At 39.4% G+C, this 17,836-nt stretch overlaps 1 protein-coding gene across 1 annotated transcript in view; it reads left to right on the top strand.

The window, feature by feature from the left end:
* The window catches only part of DYTN (dystrotelin), a 69,824-nt gene that overhangs the window by 49,372 nt on the left and 2,616 nt on the right, over positions 1-17,836 (top strand). Inside the window, exons 10-11 of the mRNA XM_027554044.1 lie at positions 8,437-8,596; positions 10,742-11,255. Of these exons, the coding sequence (XP_027409845.1) occupies positions 8,437-8,596; positions 10,742-11,255 (674 nt within the window). The remainder of the gene's footprint in view (positions 1-8,436; positions 8,597-10,741; positions 11,256-17,836) is intronic.

Raw genomic sequence — 17,836 nt, 5'->3', positions numbered from 1 at the left:
AGGAAGACCTGTAATACCCTCAAAATACAAAACTGCATATCTATCTTTGGCCTATTTAATACACTTAATTGCATAGCTTTTCCTGAAGACGATAGATCAGGTTAATCTGATGTTCACAAGGATCAAGTACATCATAACTTTTCTATCCATTAAGAACTATGAATTAATGGCAACAGTGGTACATGCAATTAATTACAGTATAATTTGTATTGCCCGTTTGCAGCATTTTTAGAAGACTGCATAGTGACATCCTTAAGGAGATACAAACCTATCCTCATTTACATGTAGCTGAGGAACATGAATTTTCTCTTACCTGTTGTCCCCTAAAGAGTGGTCAGTTCCAACCCCAACACATGCTATCTGTGATGTACAACTGTCTTGCTCACTGTCTCAGTAAAGTTTAAATTTGAGAGGACTCTGCCTATTCAATTTTGATATCTTTAAATTACTCCAGTGTCCATAGATAATAAGTCTCCTCCCAAAACTTCAAAATAAAGCTTACATACAGACAAGGCTTTCTTCTGCCCACAATTCCTTAGTTTGACAACTCAGTATTCTAAGATTCTGTGTATTATAATTTAAAAGTCGGGGAAGGGGGAAAATTAGTTCATCTGTACATAAAGAAAATGTTCAGGAATTTTCAAAGGGAAGAGTTGAGAGAGGAAAGTGAAAGAAACATAAGAGAGAGGAAACTTAAAAAAGCAAAATCCCAGTGAAATACTTTTCATCAAAGGGATTAGAAGTGCTTCTTGTTTTTTAAGCGTACATTCTGCAACTACTTTATCGTGTTTTCAATCAGTTGTTGATGTGCCCTCCCATGTGTAACTCCACTTCTAGGCGTTCCTTTCATCATCGTAATCAGTACAGTCAGACCCTAAGGAAGGTCTTCAAAATATGATCATCTGTGATGTTTTTCAATCAAAGAGAAATTAGAGTTCCCATAATGCAGTTGTTTTGGGTAGAAGTGCGAGTGGAGAGGGCCTTGTGCCCACAAGGAATGGCTGCGCAGCTGCCTCTGGGTGGTGGTCTTTCAGGTCTGTGTGTGTTCGTCAGCAGCTCAGGCAGCTGAGCCGCTCACACTACCTCAAGGCACACCCAACAAGGCTGGCTGGAGGGCCTGCAGAGAGCTGGAATTATGCATGGGGGGACAAACGAAGAGCTGCTCCACTTTCTGCTCTGAATAAAAGAGGAAGAAAAGTCATTTTCACAAAGCAGTATGTTTCACTTTTTAAATTTTTATCGTTTTTTAATTGGCACATAATTGCTTTACAATGTTTTGTTAGTTTCTGCTGTACAGTGGAGTAAATCAGTTATATGTATGCATAAATCTCCTCCCTTTAAAGCCTCCCTCCCACCCCTGCCCCCGTCTCACCCCTCCAGATCATCTCAGAGCACTGAGCCGAGCTCTCTGTGCTATACGGCAGCTTCTCACTAGCTATCTGCTTTACACGTGGTAGTGTATATATCTGAAGAAGGGAATGGCAACCCACGCCAGTATTTTTGTCTGGAGAATTCCATGGACAGAGAAGCCTGGTGGACTACAATCCACGGGGTCGCAAAGAGTCTGACATGACCGAACACTAACACTCACTTTGCAGTGTATATGTATCAATCCTACTCTCCCAGGTCATCTCGCCCACTCCCCCACTGTGTCCACACATCCATTCTCTACGTCTGCGCCTCTATTCCTGCACTGAAAACATTTAAAATTATACAAACAAGACTTGGATCTGTTTGCCTTATATTTTAAAACAGTTAAAATTACAGATAAGGGTAAAGTCCTTTTCAGCCACAATTCCCAGCTCAAATCTGGTCCCTAGTTTTTTGCTGCTGTTACTGCTAAGTCGCTTCAGTCGTGTCTGACTCTGTGCGACCCCAGAGACGGCAGCCCACCAGGCTCCCCCGTCCTTGGGATTCTCCAGGCAAGAACACTGGAGTGGGTTGCCATTTCCTTCTCCAACGCGTGAAAGTGAAAAGTGAAAGTGAAGTCGCTCAGTCGTGTCCGACTCCTAGCAACCCCATGGACTGCAGCCTGCCAGGCTCCTCCGTCCATGGGATTTTCCAGGCAAGAGTACTGGAGTGCTAGTTTGAGGTTATCAATTTGGGGTATATCTTGCAGACCTTATACTACACATACAACTATTCAAATATTCATATGTGTGTGTGTGTGCCCAAAAGGGACAAATGGCTATTATCTATTAAACTTAAAATCTGGGGGAAGATTTGGGAGAATGACATTGAAACATGTATAATATCATATGTGAAACGAGTCACCAGTCCAGGTTCGATGCACGATACTAGATGCTTGGGGCTGGTGCACTGGGATGACCCAGAGGGATGGTATGGGGAGGGAGGAGGGAGGAGGGTTCAGGATGGGGAACACATGTATACCTGTGGTGGATTCATTTTGATATTTGGCAAAACTAATACAATTTGTAAAGTTTAAAAATAAAATAAAATTTTAAAAATCTGGGGGAAAAATCTTAAAACCTGGAACTTGCACTTATATGCACAAGGAGGTATGAACCACTTTGTTCATTGCAACACTGCTGATTAATTCTGAAAAGCTGGAAACAGCCTAATATCCTTCCATTGCAAGTGACTAAATAAGTCATGATACCTGTTCTCTGGATACATCATGATACATCCATATTTGCTAACTTTTAATGCTTATCAATTGCAGGATGGTATGTATCATATGATAACATTGATATTAATGATATAGATTTCACTGATTCACTGTGACCTATGCTAGGCATGTAGAAATTGTTCGAATATTTGAATGAAGAGGTAGATAGGCACGAGTCACTCAGAAGGGCCACCAAGAGAAGGTACCCAACCAGAGAATGTGACTTCAAGTCTGTAGCTCACTTTTTTCCCCTGCCCCACCCTCTTTCTCTTGTAGGCTATTCTATGGAAGAACGTTCCCCAGTGCCCAGTCCCTCTTCAGATTATTTATAGGGAGGAGAGAAGGTCACAGAGTATAGCCACAGCTGCCTATCAAGGTAGAATAATGAAATCTAATCTCCCATCCAGACCTGTTGACTGGTACATGGTGCCCCAGGAACCTGGGCCAATCTGGGTCAGGTCAGGACTGGCTCTTAGGGTGCAGTTCAGGAAGCAGCTAAGTTTGGTAAGAAAATCCTGTATGAGAACTGAGCTGATGATTATTAACTCAAAGAGACTCGGTGAATGCAAAGAGAAATGATGAATCTCAGTGCACATGAAATGGAAAGATAAGAAACTTTCAGTAGAAGGTACAAGTGAAAGATTTCTTGAGCCAAGAGAAATAAAATAATCCAGCTGCTTTTTGCAGATGCCTTTGGGGAAGATGTTCTGGGCAGCAACGAAACTCAGGCAAAAGACTATTGTGACTTATTTTTAAAACCTAAAAATTTTACTCATGTTTGTATATCTTTAAAGAAAAGTGTCTCATGTAAAACTGAGATGATGTGATTGCACTTTGAGCATACAAACACTCGCCACTTTTTGAAAAAGAAAAATTTTTGAAATATCATTATCGTGTTATTATGAATTTTTAGGAATATGGATTTAATTCAAATCAAAGACTTATCTTCTCTATTTCTTGCTTCTCTAGACCATATTCAGTGTTAGGAATGAACTGTGGAGGACCCACAAATCCATTAATGCTCTCCATAGAGACAGAAGGTAGGAACCATGTATGTGGATAAATACTAACAGCAGAGACACATCAGTAGCATTACACTTTGCTTTTATAGAAAAAAATTTTGCAAAGTTTTTACTGCATTGTTTCTAATCTGGAAATAGTCCTTAAATGGAGAAATCCTGTGATTCCATGTGAAGGTAATGGGGAGATTTGAGTGGTTAAGCATAACAAAAACCACATGGATAGTTAGATTGTTTTAGGTTTTAATTTATTTTATTCCTTGAAATTTGCTTAAGCATTTTCAGTGAGGTATTCTGTGTGCCTCTTGTGTGTCTTACCTGCTTCTATAGAAATCTGTATACCTTCTCTAGCAGCATCTTTCTCGAAGGTTTATTACGTTGGTTGGAAACTGTTTACCATCTTATTGTGTCTCAAAGGCAGATCATTCTTGGAGTCCCTGTATCCTGTTGTCATTCCTTTAGAAGACAGAATTCCTGACCCTCAATAGGAAGGACCCCCGAGGGAAGATCTTTGTTTGCAGGCACAATAATTGGTATCTTGTAGATGCTCAGTAAACTAATGTATAAATATATGCTAATAAATATGTATTAAAAATGCTGTCAATAAATTTATTGAGCATTTAATATAGCTTCATCATATATATGCCCATATATACATAATGAGATGTGCTTCATAATATAAAAATATGATAGATAAGGAGCATTTAAAAATTCTATAATAATTCATTGAAAGAAGCTTAACAACACTTTTAAAAATAATTTAATGTTAAAAACAATGTTGATCTTTTTTATCTTTTTCGTGATGTCAGTTCAGTTCAGTTCAGTCACTCAATCATGTCCGACATGTCTGACTCTTTGCGACCCCATGGACTGCAGCATGCCGGGCCTCCCTGTCCATCACCAACTCCTGGAGCTTGCTCAAACTCACGTCCATCGAGTCGGTGATGCCATCTCATGCTCTGTCATCCCCTTCTCCTGCCTCCAATTTTTCTCAGCATCAGGGTCTTTTCAGATGAGTCAGTTCTTCACATCACGTGGCCAAAATATTGGAACTTCAGCTTCAGCACCAATCCTTTCAATGAACACTCAGGACTGATTTCCTTTAGGATGGGCTGGTTGGATCTCCTTGTAATCCAATGGACTCTCAAGAGTCTTCTCCAACACCACAGCTCAAAAGCATCAATTCTTCAGTGCTCAGCTTTCTTTAGAGTCCAACTCTCACATCCATACATGACTACTGGAAAAACCATAGCTTTGACTAGACAGACCTTTGCTGGCAAAGTAATGTCTCTGCTTTTGAATATGCTATCTAGGTTGGTCATAACTTTCCTTCCAAGGAGCAAGCATCTTTTAATTTCACGGCTACAGTCACCATCTGCAGTGATTTTGGAGCCCAAGAAAATAAAGTCTCTCACTGTTTCCATTGCTTCCCCATCTATTTGCCATGAAGGGATGAGACCAGATGCCATGATCTTAGTTTTCTGAATTGTTGAGTTTTAAGCCACCTTTTTCACCCTCCTCTTTCACTTTCATCAAAAAGCTCTTTAGTTCTTCTTCACTTTCTGCCATAAGGGTGGTATCATCTCCATATCTGACGTTATTGATATTTCTCCCCTCAATCTTCATCCTAGCTTGTGCTTCATCCAGCCTGGCATTTCTCATGATGTACTCTGTATATAAGTTAAATAAGCAGGGTGACAATATACAGCCTTGACGTACTCCTTTCCCAGTTGTTCCATGTCCAGTTCTACTGTTGCTTGTTGACCTGCATACAGATTTCTCAGGAGGCAGGTCAGGTGGTCTGGTATTCCCATCTTTTGAAGAATTTTCCACAGTTTGTTGTGATCCACACAGTCAAACGTTTTGGCATAGTCAATAAAGCAATAGATGTTTTTCTGGAACTCTCTTGCTTTTTCAGTGATCCAACGGATGTTGGCAATTTGATCTCTGGTTCCTCTGCCTTTTCTAAATCCAGCTTGACCATCTGGAAGATATGGTAAGTAAATTAGAAATAAACTTAAGGAAAATAGTATAGAAATAAAAAGGCATTTTTGAAACACAAAATAAAGAAATAAAAAGGAAACTTTGAAATTTAATTCTTAAAATAACTGAACCAAGAATTCTGTCTTAAAGAATGACAGCAGGATACAGAAATGCAAGGAATGATTTGTCCTTTGAAACACAATAAGAGTATCTCAAGCTATTGTGTTAAACTAAATGATTCCATTTTATATACTTCATACACCTTTGGTCTCCTAGTCAAGTGTCTATCAACACAAAGAATACCAGTGTGAACCTCACTAATGAGTAAAATCTATGTGAAGGCTTTATCTTTGTTCCTGTGTACACCATTGTGTTCATCAAAGATTTGAATAAAATAGTAGAAAGCATACTTCACAAATGTGTGTGACGTGATACCAAAAGGCATAAATAATATGTCAAAATAGAGTCTTAAATCTCTAAGATGCTGCAGTCTGGAATGGTGGGGCAATTAATAAAGACTAAATTTTAAAAGATTAAATGTAAATCCTGTAATTATAGGCCCAGGTTCACAGTAAATAGTGTGGAAAGGCCTGAGATAATATAGTCAACTGTAAGTTTAATAATAGCCCGCATTGTGTCACTGATTATTTAAAGAGCAATGTAGTCTCAGGCTACATTACAAGAAAGAGTATCATCCAATTACTAGCTAGCTATTTGTTACTCTCTACTAGGTGCTGATCAAGGAAAGTAACTATCACGACTTTGTACATGATTAATTTGCCTTGTGAATATTTGTGTTCTGTTTGAAGGCCTCCTACATGGGAAATTCAAGCTCCTTAACTTCAGAAAGCAAAACTACATATAAAGATCTAATTTATAAAGACTGATTTCAGATCATTTGAAGGGAATTATTTCTCAAATAATCGGAACCATGTTATCAGTGAATATTTGCCCAGAAATATGGGCACTAGGTAAATTATGTTCACCAGAAACTATGATAATTTCTCCATTAAAAAAAAAAAAACAGAGAAAAGAAATTCAGGCTTTCCCTGCTTTCACCTGGATTGTCAAAGATGAGAATGTGTGTCTATGAGCTGTTCAAACATGGTGGATGGGCCAGAAAGGAGGAAGGGATTGGCAGTGACTGGCAATACAGGAGAAAATGGATGTCATTACTGGTCATAACAAGCACAACACTGTACATATAGAAAATACTGTCTAGAGAAGCTTTTGGAGAATGTTTCTTTGTTGTCTGCTATATAAAATCTCTTAGCTGACTCTCTTCTGAAAAGTCCATCATAAAGATGTACTTGAAATTCTAATTACAATCAAAGATGTTAAAGTCAGACTCTTGTTCCACCTGTGTGGCTATCTGGAAGTTTGAGGGCCATCTTTTAGAGATGCCTGCTTTGGATATGAACCCCAGCTAAATTCCAAGACCTCTCCAGTATCTGTGGCAATTAAAAATTTCAAAGGCTCTAACACTGAAAATGTTTGTTTTGTTTCCTACCAGGGAGCCAATTTCCACAAATTCCACAAATAGAACAGTACTGATCAAAGAATAAGACTGTACTTTAAAAACCCAATTTTAGTTGTATATGTACTTTGTAACAGGAACTGTTTTAGGACTGGGTTTGGGGATATGACAAGAGTGAAATAGAAAAAAAAGTTGCCAGAATAAAGACACAATAAGTAAGTATTAAGTAATAGAATAAGTAAAATAGGAGTGAAGTAACAAGTAAACCAGGTAGTGTGTCATAAAAGTGACTATCCAGAAGTCTGAAGGCTCGAGACTAAGTCAAAATCTAGGACGTGTCATGTTCTGTAGCAATTAGATGTGGCAAAAATCCATGGAGACAAGGAGATGGGAAGGATGAGGGAAGGAGATGGGAGACGATGGAGGTGAGGTTGGGGGTTCTGGTTTGCAGTTTCAAGTAGAGCAGTGAGGGAGAGCCTCACTGAGGGTATGATGGTGAGTGGAGGCTTAAAGATGATGAGAGGAGCAAAAACCTAGGGGAAGGAGGATTCCAGACGGAGGGGCCCAAAAGAGCCAGCTCTGAGGGGAGTTCAAGCAGTTGCCAAGAGCTCTGTGTGACTGAAGGGCAGTCAGTGAGCAGGAGAAATTAGAGATAAGGTCAAGGAGGGAAGGGAAATCCTGGCCATCTTATCAAGTTTTGGCTGCCTCTGTAAGGACTCCGGTTTATTCTAAATAAAGAGGGAGGACTTTATTCTAAACACTGGAGGACTTTGAGCAGAGGAGTAACATGACCTCCCTCATATTATGAAAGAATTACCCTGACTACTTGATTTATTCTGAAACCAATGAACAACTAGACTTAGGATGAGAAGCCAAGACAGACCCAGAATTCACAAATTGCATGATTGTTCCTTCCCTTGTGGTCTTGGTCAGATGTTAGGTACTTAGCCATGACACGCATGCCGTCATTCTAAATGGAGTATTTATGGACAGAAGGATAATGAATAAAGTCAATATTCACATTTAAGGAGCTGCTGAAGGTATGCTGTCAAAAGTAGTCCATAACAAGCATGATGAGTTTCTGAAAACACCTCTAAAAGCACTGAAATTCTTGGGAGAACTGCATATATAGTAGACATGAGAAACAGCTGTACAGGGTGAACAGGTTAAAGCAGGACTAATGAATGTTAGGTGTTATTAGTCAAGTCCAGGCTTCTCCAGCTCCTTCTCCCACAGAGAGGACCCGGGGTACATTTCGCTAGGGCTCTTGCATCTTGCTATACTGGTGTCTTGCCCTTCCAGGCCACTCAGACCTGTCCTCTTTGCAGGCTCCTTAAAAAGCGGTTAAACCGATACAAAGACAAGTTGCAAGCCATATACGCCTGCCAGGAAGAAAAAAGTTGCAGATATGATACAAAGATTCACGAACTCACAATCAATCAGGACAGTCTGGGGACCAAGCTGCAGCTAATGGGACAGGATCTACAGGTATAGAATGTGGGAGACACTAGCCATTTGGACCGTCTGGAGGTCTGACCTAGAATCCTTGGGCTGAGAGTGGGCTGCAGCATGAGGCTCTTGCCCCTCAGTCTGATCAGCCTCCTCCCTTTCCCACTTTTCTCCATACCCTAATCAACTCCCCCTTTCATCAGCCAGACGATATCTTCCACTTTTATGAAGGTGGTACCACTGGGAGAGAACAGCATGGGTACCATTTACAAACAGTAGACTTGGGGCAAAGAGGTACTTTGTAGCATTGATTCTTAAACCTTTAGTCTCAGCACCCCTTTTAGAGTCTTACAATTTTTTGAGAGTCCCAGAGAGCTTTTGTGGGTTATATCTATTGCTGTTTACCCTAATCAAAATTAAGACTGATAAGTGGCTTTAAAATAAGTTTAACTAATTTGAAAATGAAAATATAAACCTATTATATAATGTAATGTTTTAAACAGTAATTATATATTCTTGTGTTTGTGTGTGTGTTAGTTGCTCAATCATGTCCGACTCTTTGCAACCCCATGGACTATAGCCCACCAGGCTCCCCTGTCCATTGAATTCTCCAGGCAAGAATAGTGGAGTGGGTAGCCATGCCCTCCTCCAGGGGATCTTCCCAACCCAGGGATTGAACCCAGGTCTCCTGCATTGCAGATGGATTCTTTACCATCTTTACCATATGGGAAGCCCATATATTCTTATACGTGTATTTAATTAGAAGACTGGCGTTGTTTTATGTTTTTTGCCAAATCTATTTACTGTCTGGCTTCACAAAGACAGTTGAATTTTTTCTGCTTCAGCATTCAGTCTGTTGCAAGATGTTTTGGCTGAAGTATGTGAAGAAATCTGGCCTCACACAGATTTGTAGATGAAAAAGAAAGAAGCATTTTAGTAGCCTTTTCAGAAAATTGGAGATCTTCCTTGATACCAGATCAAAACATAATAAATGATTGTTTCATAAGAGAATGGTTGCAATATTGAATCGGAAACCACATGTCTTTTACACCCTGTTTGATTAAGACACAATATTCTGTTGTGCTTTTTGAATGAGTCTTCTATCCAGGCATGATTTTGTACCATCATACATTGGTCAGTTGGAAATTTACCAAGCTATGCTGAACTTCCTAATGCTCACCCATTTCATTTTACAAGATTTTAAAAATCATATTCATTAATATTACCATGAGTCTTGTCAGAAAAGTCTTTAGGAATTGGAATGGAGGCAAGCTCATGGTAGTGGATGAAAGTTTTCCAAAATTCTAATGTTTGCTTAAAAGCTCAGCTATTAAAATTGTCCTCAGAGAACGTAGTTTTCCTTACTGTAATAGTCTCACTTCATTCATTTTTGAAAAAGATGTTTGCCAAATACCAAAGCCTAATTCTTTTGCATAAGAGACAATTTTTATATTTCAGTAAACATCAGAAATGTTTTATGCATACATCACATTTCATCACATACAATATTAAGGAGACATGTTACTGAGAAAAACAAGAATTTTTGCTACACCTTCAAGGATATACTTTTTTCTTTTTTATTGGAGTATAGTTGATATACAATGTTGTGTTCATTTCAAGTATATAGTAAAGTGATTCAGTTATACATAAATATATATATTCCTTTTCAGATTCTTTTCAATAAAGGTTATTACAAGATATTGAATATAGTTCCATGTGCTTTAGAAAGGATCTCAGGGACCTCCAGGAGTCTGTGAACTACACTTAGAGACCTGTGCTTTACAGGCTGCACATCCCCTAGATTTTATACCTATGGCTTATTTTGAAACCTAAGTAGATCATTATGAACTTTTTATTGTAATATTTTTATCTATCAATCCAATATATCATGACATTTTCAGATATTCCTTTGATATTTTAGAACTTGAACTTTCAGAACCTAGAGTTTTCCAAAATTCCTTATGATTATTCCCCGTGATCTTTTTAGAATCTAAACTGTTCTCACTTTTGTAGACAGTTTTAGGGTGTGATTGAATTAGTAGCATAAAATAAATTTGCCAATAATGTAGAGACAAAAAAGAAAATATTGCATTAAAATTTCCTATTGAAATATTGAAATTTAAAACATAATGAAAAAGTAAGAAAAATGTTAATTTCTTCATAAATAAAATTTTCTTTACCCAGGCAATGTTGCAGCCCCTTCATTGTTCATCTTTTTCCTGGCAAAATGTGATTGCCAAGGGTGACCATGGAAGGGGTGAAGAAAGATTTCAGAAAAGGGGAGGAGATTCTTCCCAGATCAAGGGTTCCACTGAGGATGCTTCACGACAGGAAACACTTCCTAGGTCCACTGTGATTAATGGAAGCCACCGAGGTCCAGCTCCTGCAAAACATGCTCTGCCAAACTCAGAATTACCAGAGGCCACCTCAAAGCCGAGGCCAATGCAAAGCCCCAGGGCACAAAGCCGAGCACAGAAGACCTCAAAGGAAACCTCTAGTGCCCTGCCCAGTTCCCAGGAAGGACAGCTGCAGGACATCCTCCAAATTCCTCCTATTGAAATGACCAGTCTTGCTCTGGCACCAGTGGAAAGGAAAGGGGCAATGAACATCCAGGAGGGGAAGGATGAGCTAGAGGAAGAAGAACTGCAAGAACTGTTGTCACAACTCACAGATACCTGCACTCTAGAAGCGCCTTCTGGTAAGATTCTCACAATCACTAGAGATTGTGATGGCCAGGGGGTCAGGCTGCCTTTTAAAACACTTGAGTCCATAATATTAGCCCAACAGCCGCAATTCATCTAGTGAGTAACTGAATTGTGAGTCTTTTGGACATTAATATCCTCTTTGATGGAGTAAGTGGCAACCCACTCCTGTATGCTTGCCTGGAGAATTCCATGGTAGAGAAGCCTGATGGGCTCCAGTCCATGGGGTTGCAAACAGCTGGATGCGACTGAGCAACTGAGCACACATGCACAACCTCTTTGAACTTGATTTCTAGTATTGCCTAATTGATAGTGTTATTGTGAGCCTTAGAGGTGATAAGCCATATGAGATTGTATTATAGCACCTGGCACATACCAAGAACTCAATAAATGGCTATTATTTTGTAGTGGCAACTGTCATTATCAATAGTACTAAAACATATATAACTGGGCAGCCTGATGTGACCCTTTTAAAATGAGAGTAAAAATTATAGTCTTTCTCTGGAGGATAATTGATGAATGTTTCTACAAGTAACACTATCATCATCACCCTTATAAGCTGTGCTTGTTGCTAAATCCGAGGGTTCTTTTTATTAATACTTCTTTATTATAGCTATTTCTTCTGTTTTGCAGTGACATTGTCTTATTTATAGAAGACTTTGTCATCTTAATATATCTATATCTGTATTTACATCGCTTTCTTTTTAAGATCTTTTATGTTGGAATGAGTCATCTAGAGACCAGCGATAAAACAAAGGTTAATATTCTCATTTTTTTGCATCAGAGAAGACCTTCCCCACATATTTCTGAGTTGATGTATTAGCTTACTAGAACTGCCATAACAAAGAATCACAGATCAGGTGGATTAAACAATTAAATGTTTTTCCTCACACTTCTGGATGCTAGAAGCTGGAGATCAAGGTATAAGCGGCATTGTTGTCTTCTAAGGCCTCTCTCCTTGGCTTGTCAATGACTGTCTTCTCCTTGTGTTTTCACAGCATTTTCCTCCATGCATTCTCTGTAATGGACTTCCCAGGTGGCTCAGTGGTAAGGAAACTGCTGCCAATGCAGGAGACATGGGTTTGATCTCTGAGTCAGGAATATCCTTGGAGAAGGCAATGGCAACCTGCTCAGTGTTCTTGCCTGGAAAATTCCATGAATAGAGGAGCCTGGTGAGCTATAGTCCCAGTTCATGGGATCCCAAAAAGACTCAAACCCAACTTAGTGACAAAACAACAAAATGTCCCTATCCAAATTTCATCTTTTTTATAAGTCCGCTCCTCCTATTGGGTTAGGATCCAGCCACACAACGTTCATTTAATTTAATTAACTCTTTAAAGACTCTATCTAGAAATATAGTCGCACTTGGAGATAATGGAAGTGAGACTTCAGTATAAGAATTTAGGAAGGGAAACACGATCGCAGTTGGTGAGCTGTAAGATGGGAACATGATAATGTCAGTTATATATTGAACTTGGTAGAGCCAAGTCAATGAAGTAATTACTGGGTAATTCTAAAAATATCTACTGTGAAGAGAGCTGGAGTTATAATCGTGTATTAGAAAAAGTAAAATCACAAAAATGCCAGAAGTATGCTCAGACTGCCTGAGACAAAGACTAGATGAGAACTCCTTTTGCCTGATTCTTAGGCCAACACAAGATTCCACCCACTTATTTCCATCTAAACATCACTGGGGTCATGATGAGCATTCTAAAATAAAGTCAATATCCACTAGACCGTTTTAGGAAAATTTCACATTAAAATGTGGTTTTTATTTTAGAAACTCTTCTAGGATCTCACATACTCATCCCATTTTTATTTTTTGTTTTTGTTTCTCCAATTGAATTTATGAAAGCTATTGATTTTTAAAATATTAAAAATATTGGGTTAGCCCTCACAAATGTGGTTTATTTCAGATTCTTAACAGACTACATCTGCTACACGTATTTGGGAGACAATATCCCAGCTCTGTATACTGGTGTAAGATGGTGGAGTAGAAGGACATGCGCTCATCTTCTGCGAGAACTCTGAAACTACAACTCACAGCTGAACCATTGATCGGAGAATGTTGGATCTTGCCAAAAAAGATACCCCACATCCAAGGGCAAAGGAGAAGCCCTGGCAAGATGGTTGGAGGGGCAAAATCACATTTAGAATCAAACCCTTTACCCACCAGAGATGTTCAGAGGGCTCAAACAAACCTTGTGCCCACCAGGACCCAGAGATGCCACAGAGACTGAGCCAGAACTGTGTCTGAATGTCTCCTGCAAAGGTACAGGTCAGCAGTGGACTGCCACAGGGCAGGGGCTCTGGATGCAGCAGACCTGGGTATGGCATAAGTCCTCTTATTAACCCCACCACAGAGCCACCAGAACTTACACGGGAAACAGACTCTTGGAGGGCACAAACAGAACCTTGTATACACCAGGACCCAGGAGAAAGGAGCAGTGACCCCACAAGAGACTGACCCAGACTTGCCCTGAGTGTCCTGGCATCTCCAGCAGAGGTGCAGGTCAATGGTGGCCTGCTGCAGGGTCGGGGGCACTGAGTGCAGCAGCATATATATTGATATATCTATATATACACCCATCATTAGATCATTAAAAGGGAAATCATAAAAAGGCAAAGTTTATTTTTAAATTCAGATTATGTAATAATGTAAAAAGATACGATTAGCATTATCCAATCTCGTAGATAATATAAAAAATATATATCTCAAAAAATCTACCTGTTTCCATTTACAGTAGCACCATTGAGATGCTTCTGCAGGAAGCCTGAATTATTATACAAACATGCTTATGATATTAGCACAAAAGTACACCTTTCCCTTTTTGTTGTTATATTGCATTGTATACTTTGTGATAATTCAGCAAGTACTAACTCTAAGGTTTAAATTTATTGTTTTATTTCTTTTACATCAATTTAATTTCTTTGAGGTGTTTAAGCATAGGATCTATGTATACCTTCATGGCTACTTTTTACATTTGTTTAACACTGCCATTCTTTACTCAAATGTTTCTTATTAAGTTTTTATCCTCATTCAGTGATGTATCGACTATAATCCTGTTTGCAAACTCAACTTAGCCATCGTTGATATGGATTATAAAAATACCCCCTGTAATTTGTACATAATCTATGCATGCCTACCAAAATCACACCAAATGTAATCAGAAAGAGAAATGTGATAACCACACTTATGAAGATGTGGAAAGACAAACAAACTGAATTAAGGTATTGGTCATTTTTATTTTATTTCTATCTCTGTTACAGATGCATCAGATAATAGCAGAAAGTTTCTAATGATTTTACTGCCTTAATTTTTTTATTTGAGAATTGTTAGAAAAACCAGAAAGATCTATAGTTTGTAACATACTGATTTACTCAGACTATCAATATATTCACTCAGTGTTGTGATTATCCTAGTAGCTGACTAGCCTTCTGAGTTGGAGCTTAGCTAAGAAGTCAACATATTTTGGAAATTAAGATGAACTTTATATGACTATACCTGCCAGTGCAGGAGATGCAACAAAAATGGCAAGCTTCATGGTCGGTTTGGGCATGCTGCTGCTACTGCTGCTAAGTCGCTTCAGTCGTGTCCGACTCTGTGTGACCCCATAGACGGCAGCCCACCAGGCTCCCCCATCCCTGGGATTCTCCAGGCGAGAACACTGGAGTGGGTTGCCATTTCCTTCTCCAATGCATGAAAGTGAAAAGTGAAAGTGAAAAGTGAAAGTGAAGTCGCTCAGTCGTGTCCAACTCTTAGCGACCCCATGGACTGCAGCCCACCAGGCTCCTCCATCCATGGGATTTTCCAGGCAAGAGTACTGGAGTAGGGTACCATTGCCTTCTCTGCAGTTTGGGCATAGTTGTTGACATAACTGAATAGAGTCATTCAGTATCAAGATCTAGGATAGTAGAATTTCAGGAGACTCCGAACTTACTGGAAAAGAAGTGTATAGAAGGGTCTCCCCAAACCTCTTTAAATTCCAAATGTTGGATTGAAAATCAGCAGCAAATGATTTGTTCAAACTTGCAGTAAAGAAATTAGATTTGAAAGAGCATCTAACACTATTTATTTTTATAGTGACCAAAAAAGGACAGCATACTCTGGTCTTACTTTCTCATTAAATTATTTTCTTTTCATTTATGAGTGAAATTTCCTATGTAAATCTCTGAAATTCTTTCCCCTACTTCTCTTCCATCTCCCCTTGCCTTCTATTTACCACAGCATGTTTCAAGGATGAGAAGGCAAGGCAAGGGAGTGATGATGGGGTGAGGAGGCGAGGTTAAGGGGGATGTGGGAGAATTATTCCATTTCCTTTCTTTCCCACCTAGAACTGTCATCTAAACTATTATTTTAAATAATCAGAAAATGAAGCTTGAACTTCAGCAGATTGTAGAAAAATAAAGAGCAGTGCTTAAGCAACTCTGGATCTTTATCTCAAGTATTTAGAAAGCAGACTTCTCAAAAGTAGCCATGAAGGTATATGTAGATATACTGCCTAGGAATCCTAAGAGTATGTACTGAAGTCTTGGTGAGTCTTTCTCTCTTTGTCATACATACATGTACACACATACATGCATACATATGAAAATACTTGATAGGAAATGGTACACAGAATTCTAGCATTAAGCTCCATGAAGGTAGGAAAAAATGTGTCTAGTTGGTTCATCATTCATTTATTCAACAAAAGCTAATTGAACTTTATGTGCTAAGAACTGTGTTGGATACTGGGCATTCATTTAGAAAGGGGTAGATTTATGTTTTTACAAAACTGATATTGTGTGGAAAATGACTTGAAGGGCAAGAGGGTTTGTAAATAGATGGGATGAGAGCCTGTTGTAGTATAGGCAAGTGACAATGGCTTAGCCTGGGTGGAAGGTTATATACTTACTGCAATGAGGAAAGCTGGGAAAGCTGAGACAGAGGTCAACACATCAGGAGTTCTGTTTTGAACACATTAAGTGTGAACTGCTTGGAAACAACCAAATGGAAATATCAGAGGCAATCAACATGTACAATCTGGAGCTCAAGAGAGAGGTCTTAGTACAGAGTAAATATTCAATATATATTGGTTTGCCTAATTAATTATTCTTATAAGGAAAGCACGGGCTCAGTATTTCCATTGCCAGAAAAGTAATACAGACTAGATAATCTAATATGTTTAAACCTCTGTACCCATTATTTTGATAGCCTTCTCTCACATCCTGAATTCATTCAGAGCCCAGATAGATTGTTAGTTACATTCAGGTGAATTACTTTCCCACTGCAGTTTCCTCTGGACTGCTGGGTGACACTAGTGGTAAAGAATCCACCTGCCAATGCAGGAGGTGTAAGAGGTACAGGTTCGATCCCTGGGTCAGGTAGATCACCTGCAGGAGGGCATGGTAACCTATCCCATGCTGAATTGTCTGGAGAATTCCATGGACAGATGAGCCTGGCAGGCTACAGTCCACAGGGTCACAAAGAGTTGGACCTGACTGAAACAGCTTAGCATGCACCCATGCACACTGATTTCATACATGTTCCTGTTATAGAAAGGGGACCCCTTCCAGGGCCCAAAAGTGGGCTCTTGTATAACACATGGAAGTGAATTATCTGAGGAGACACACATGCTGACAAAGCAAGAGACTTTATTGGAAAAAGGTGCCCGGGCAGAGAGCAGGAGGGTAAAGGAACCTGGGAGAACTGCTCTGCCATATGGCTCACAGTCTTGGGTTTTATGGTGATGCGATTAGTTTCTGGGTTGACTCTAGCCAATCATTCTGACTCAGGGTCCTTCCTGGTGGCACATGCATTGCTCAGTCAAGATGGATTCCAACAAGAAGGATTTGGGCAGGTAGTAGGACATGTGCCTCTCCTTCTGATCCTACCTGAACAGCCTTAATATGCTCCTTTCCCAATTTTGAACCAGTCCATTATTCCATGACTGGCTCTAACTGTTGCTTCTTAACCTGCACACAGGTTTCTCAGGAAGCAGGTAAGGTGGTTTGGTATTCCCATCTCTTGAAGAATTTTCCACAGTTTGTTGTAATCCACAGAGTTGAAGAATTTAGCATAGTCAATGAAGCAGAAGTAGATATTTCTCTGGAATTCCTTCGCTTTTTCTATGATCCAACGGATATTGGCGATTTAACCTCTGGTTCCTTGGCCTTTTCTAAGTCCAGCTTGTACATCTGAAAATTCTCAGTTCACATACTGTTGAAGCCAAGCTTGAAGGATTTCAAGCATTACCTTGCTAGCATGTGAAATGAGCACAATTGTGCAGTAGTTTGAACATTCTTTGGCACTGACCTTCTTTGGGGTTGGAATGAACCTTTTCCAGTCCTGTGGCCACTGCTGAGTTTTCCAAATTTGCTGGTGTATTGAGGGCAGCACTTTCACAGCATCATCTTTTAGGATTTGAAATAGCTCAGCTGGAATTCCATCACCTCCACTAGCTTTGTTCATAGTGATGCTTATTCCTAAGACCCACTTGACACACTCCAGGATGTCTGGCTCTAGGTAAATGATCACACAGTCATGGTTTTCCAAATCATTAAAGCTTTTTTCATATGGTTTTTCTATGTATTCTTG

The sequence above is a fragment of the Bos indicus x Bos taurus genome, chromosome 2 (genome assembly GCF_003369695.1).
Source record: "Bos indicus x Bos taurus breed Angus x Brahman F1 hybrid chromosome 2, Bos_hybrid_MaternalHap_v2.0, whole genome shotgun sequence".
Classification (NCBI taxonomy): Eukaryota; Metazoa; Chordata; class Mammalia; order Artiodactyla; family Bovidae; genus Bos; species Bos indicus x Bos taurus.
Note: the sequence above shows the minus strand (reverse complement) of the source record. Positions and strands in the feature narration are given on the sequence as shown.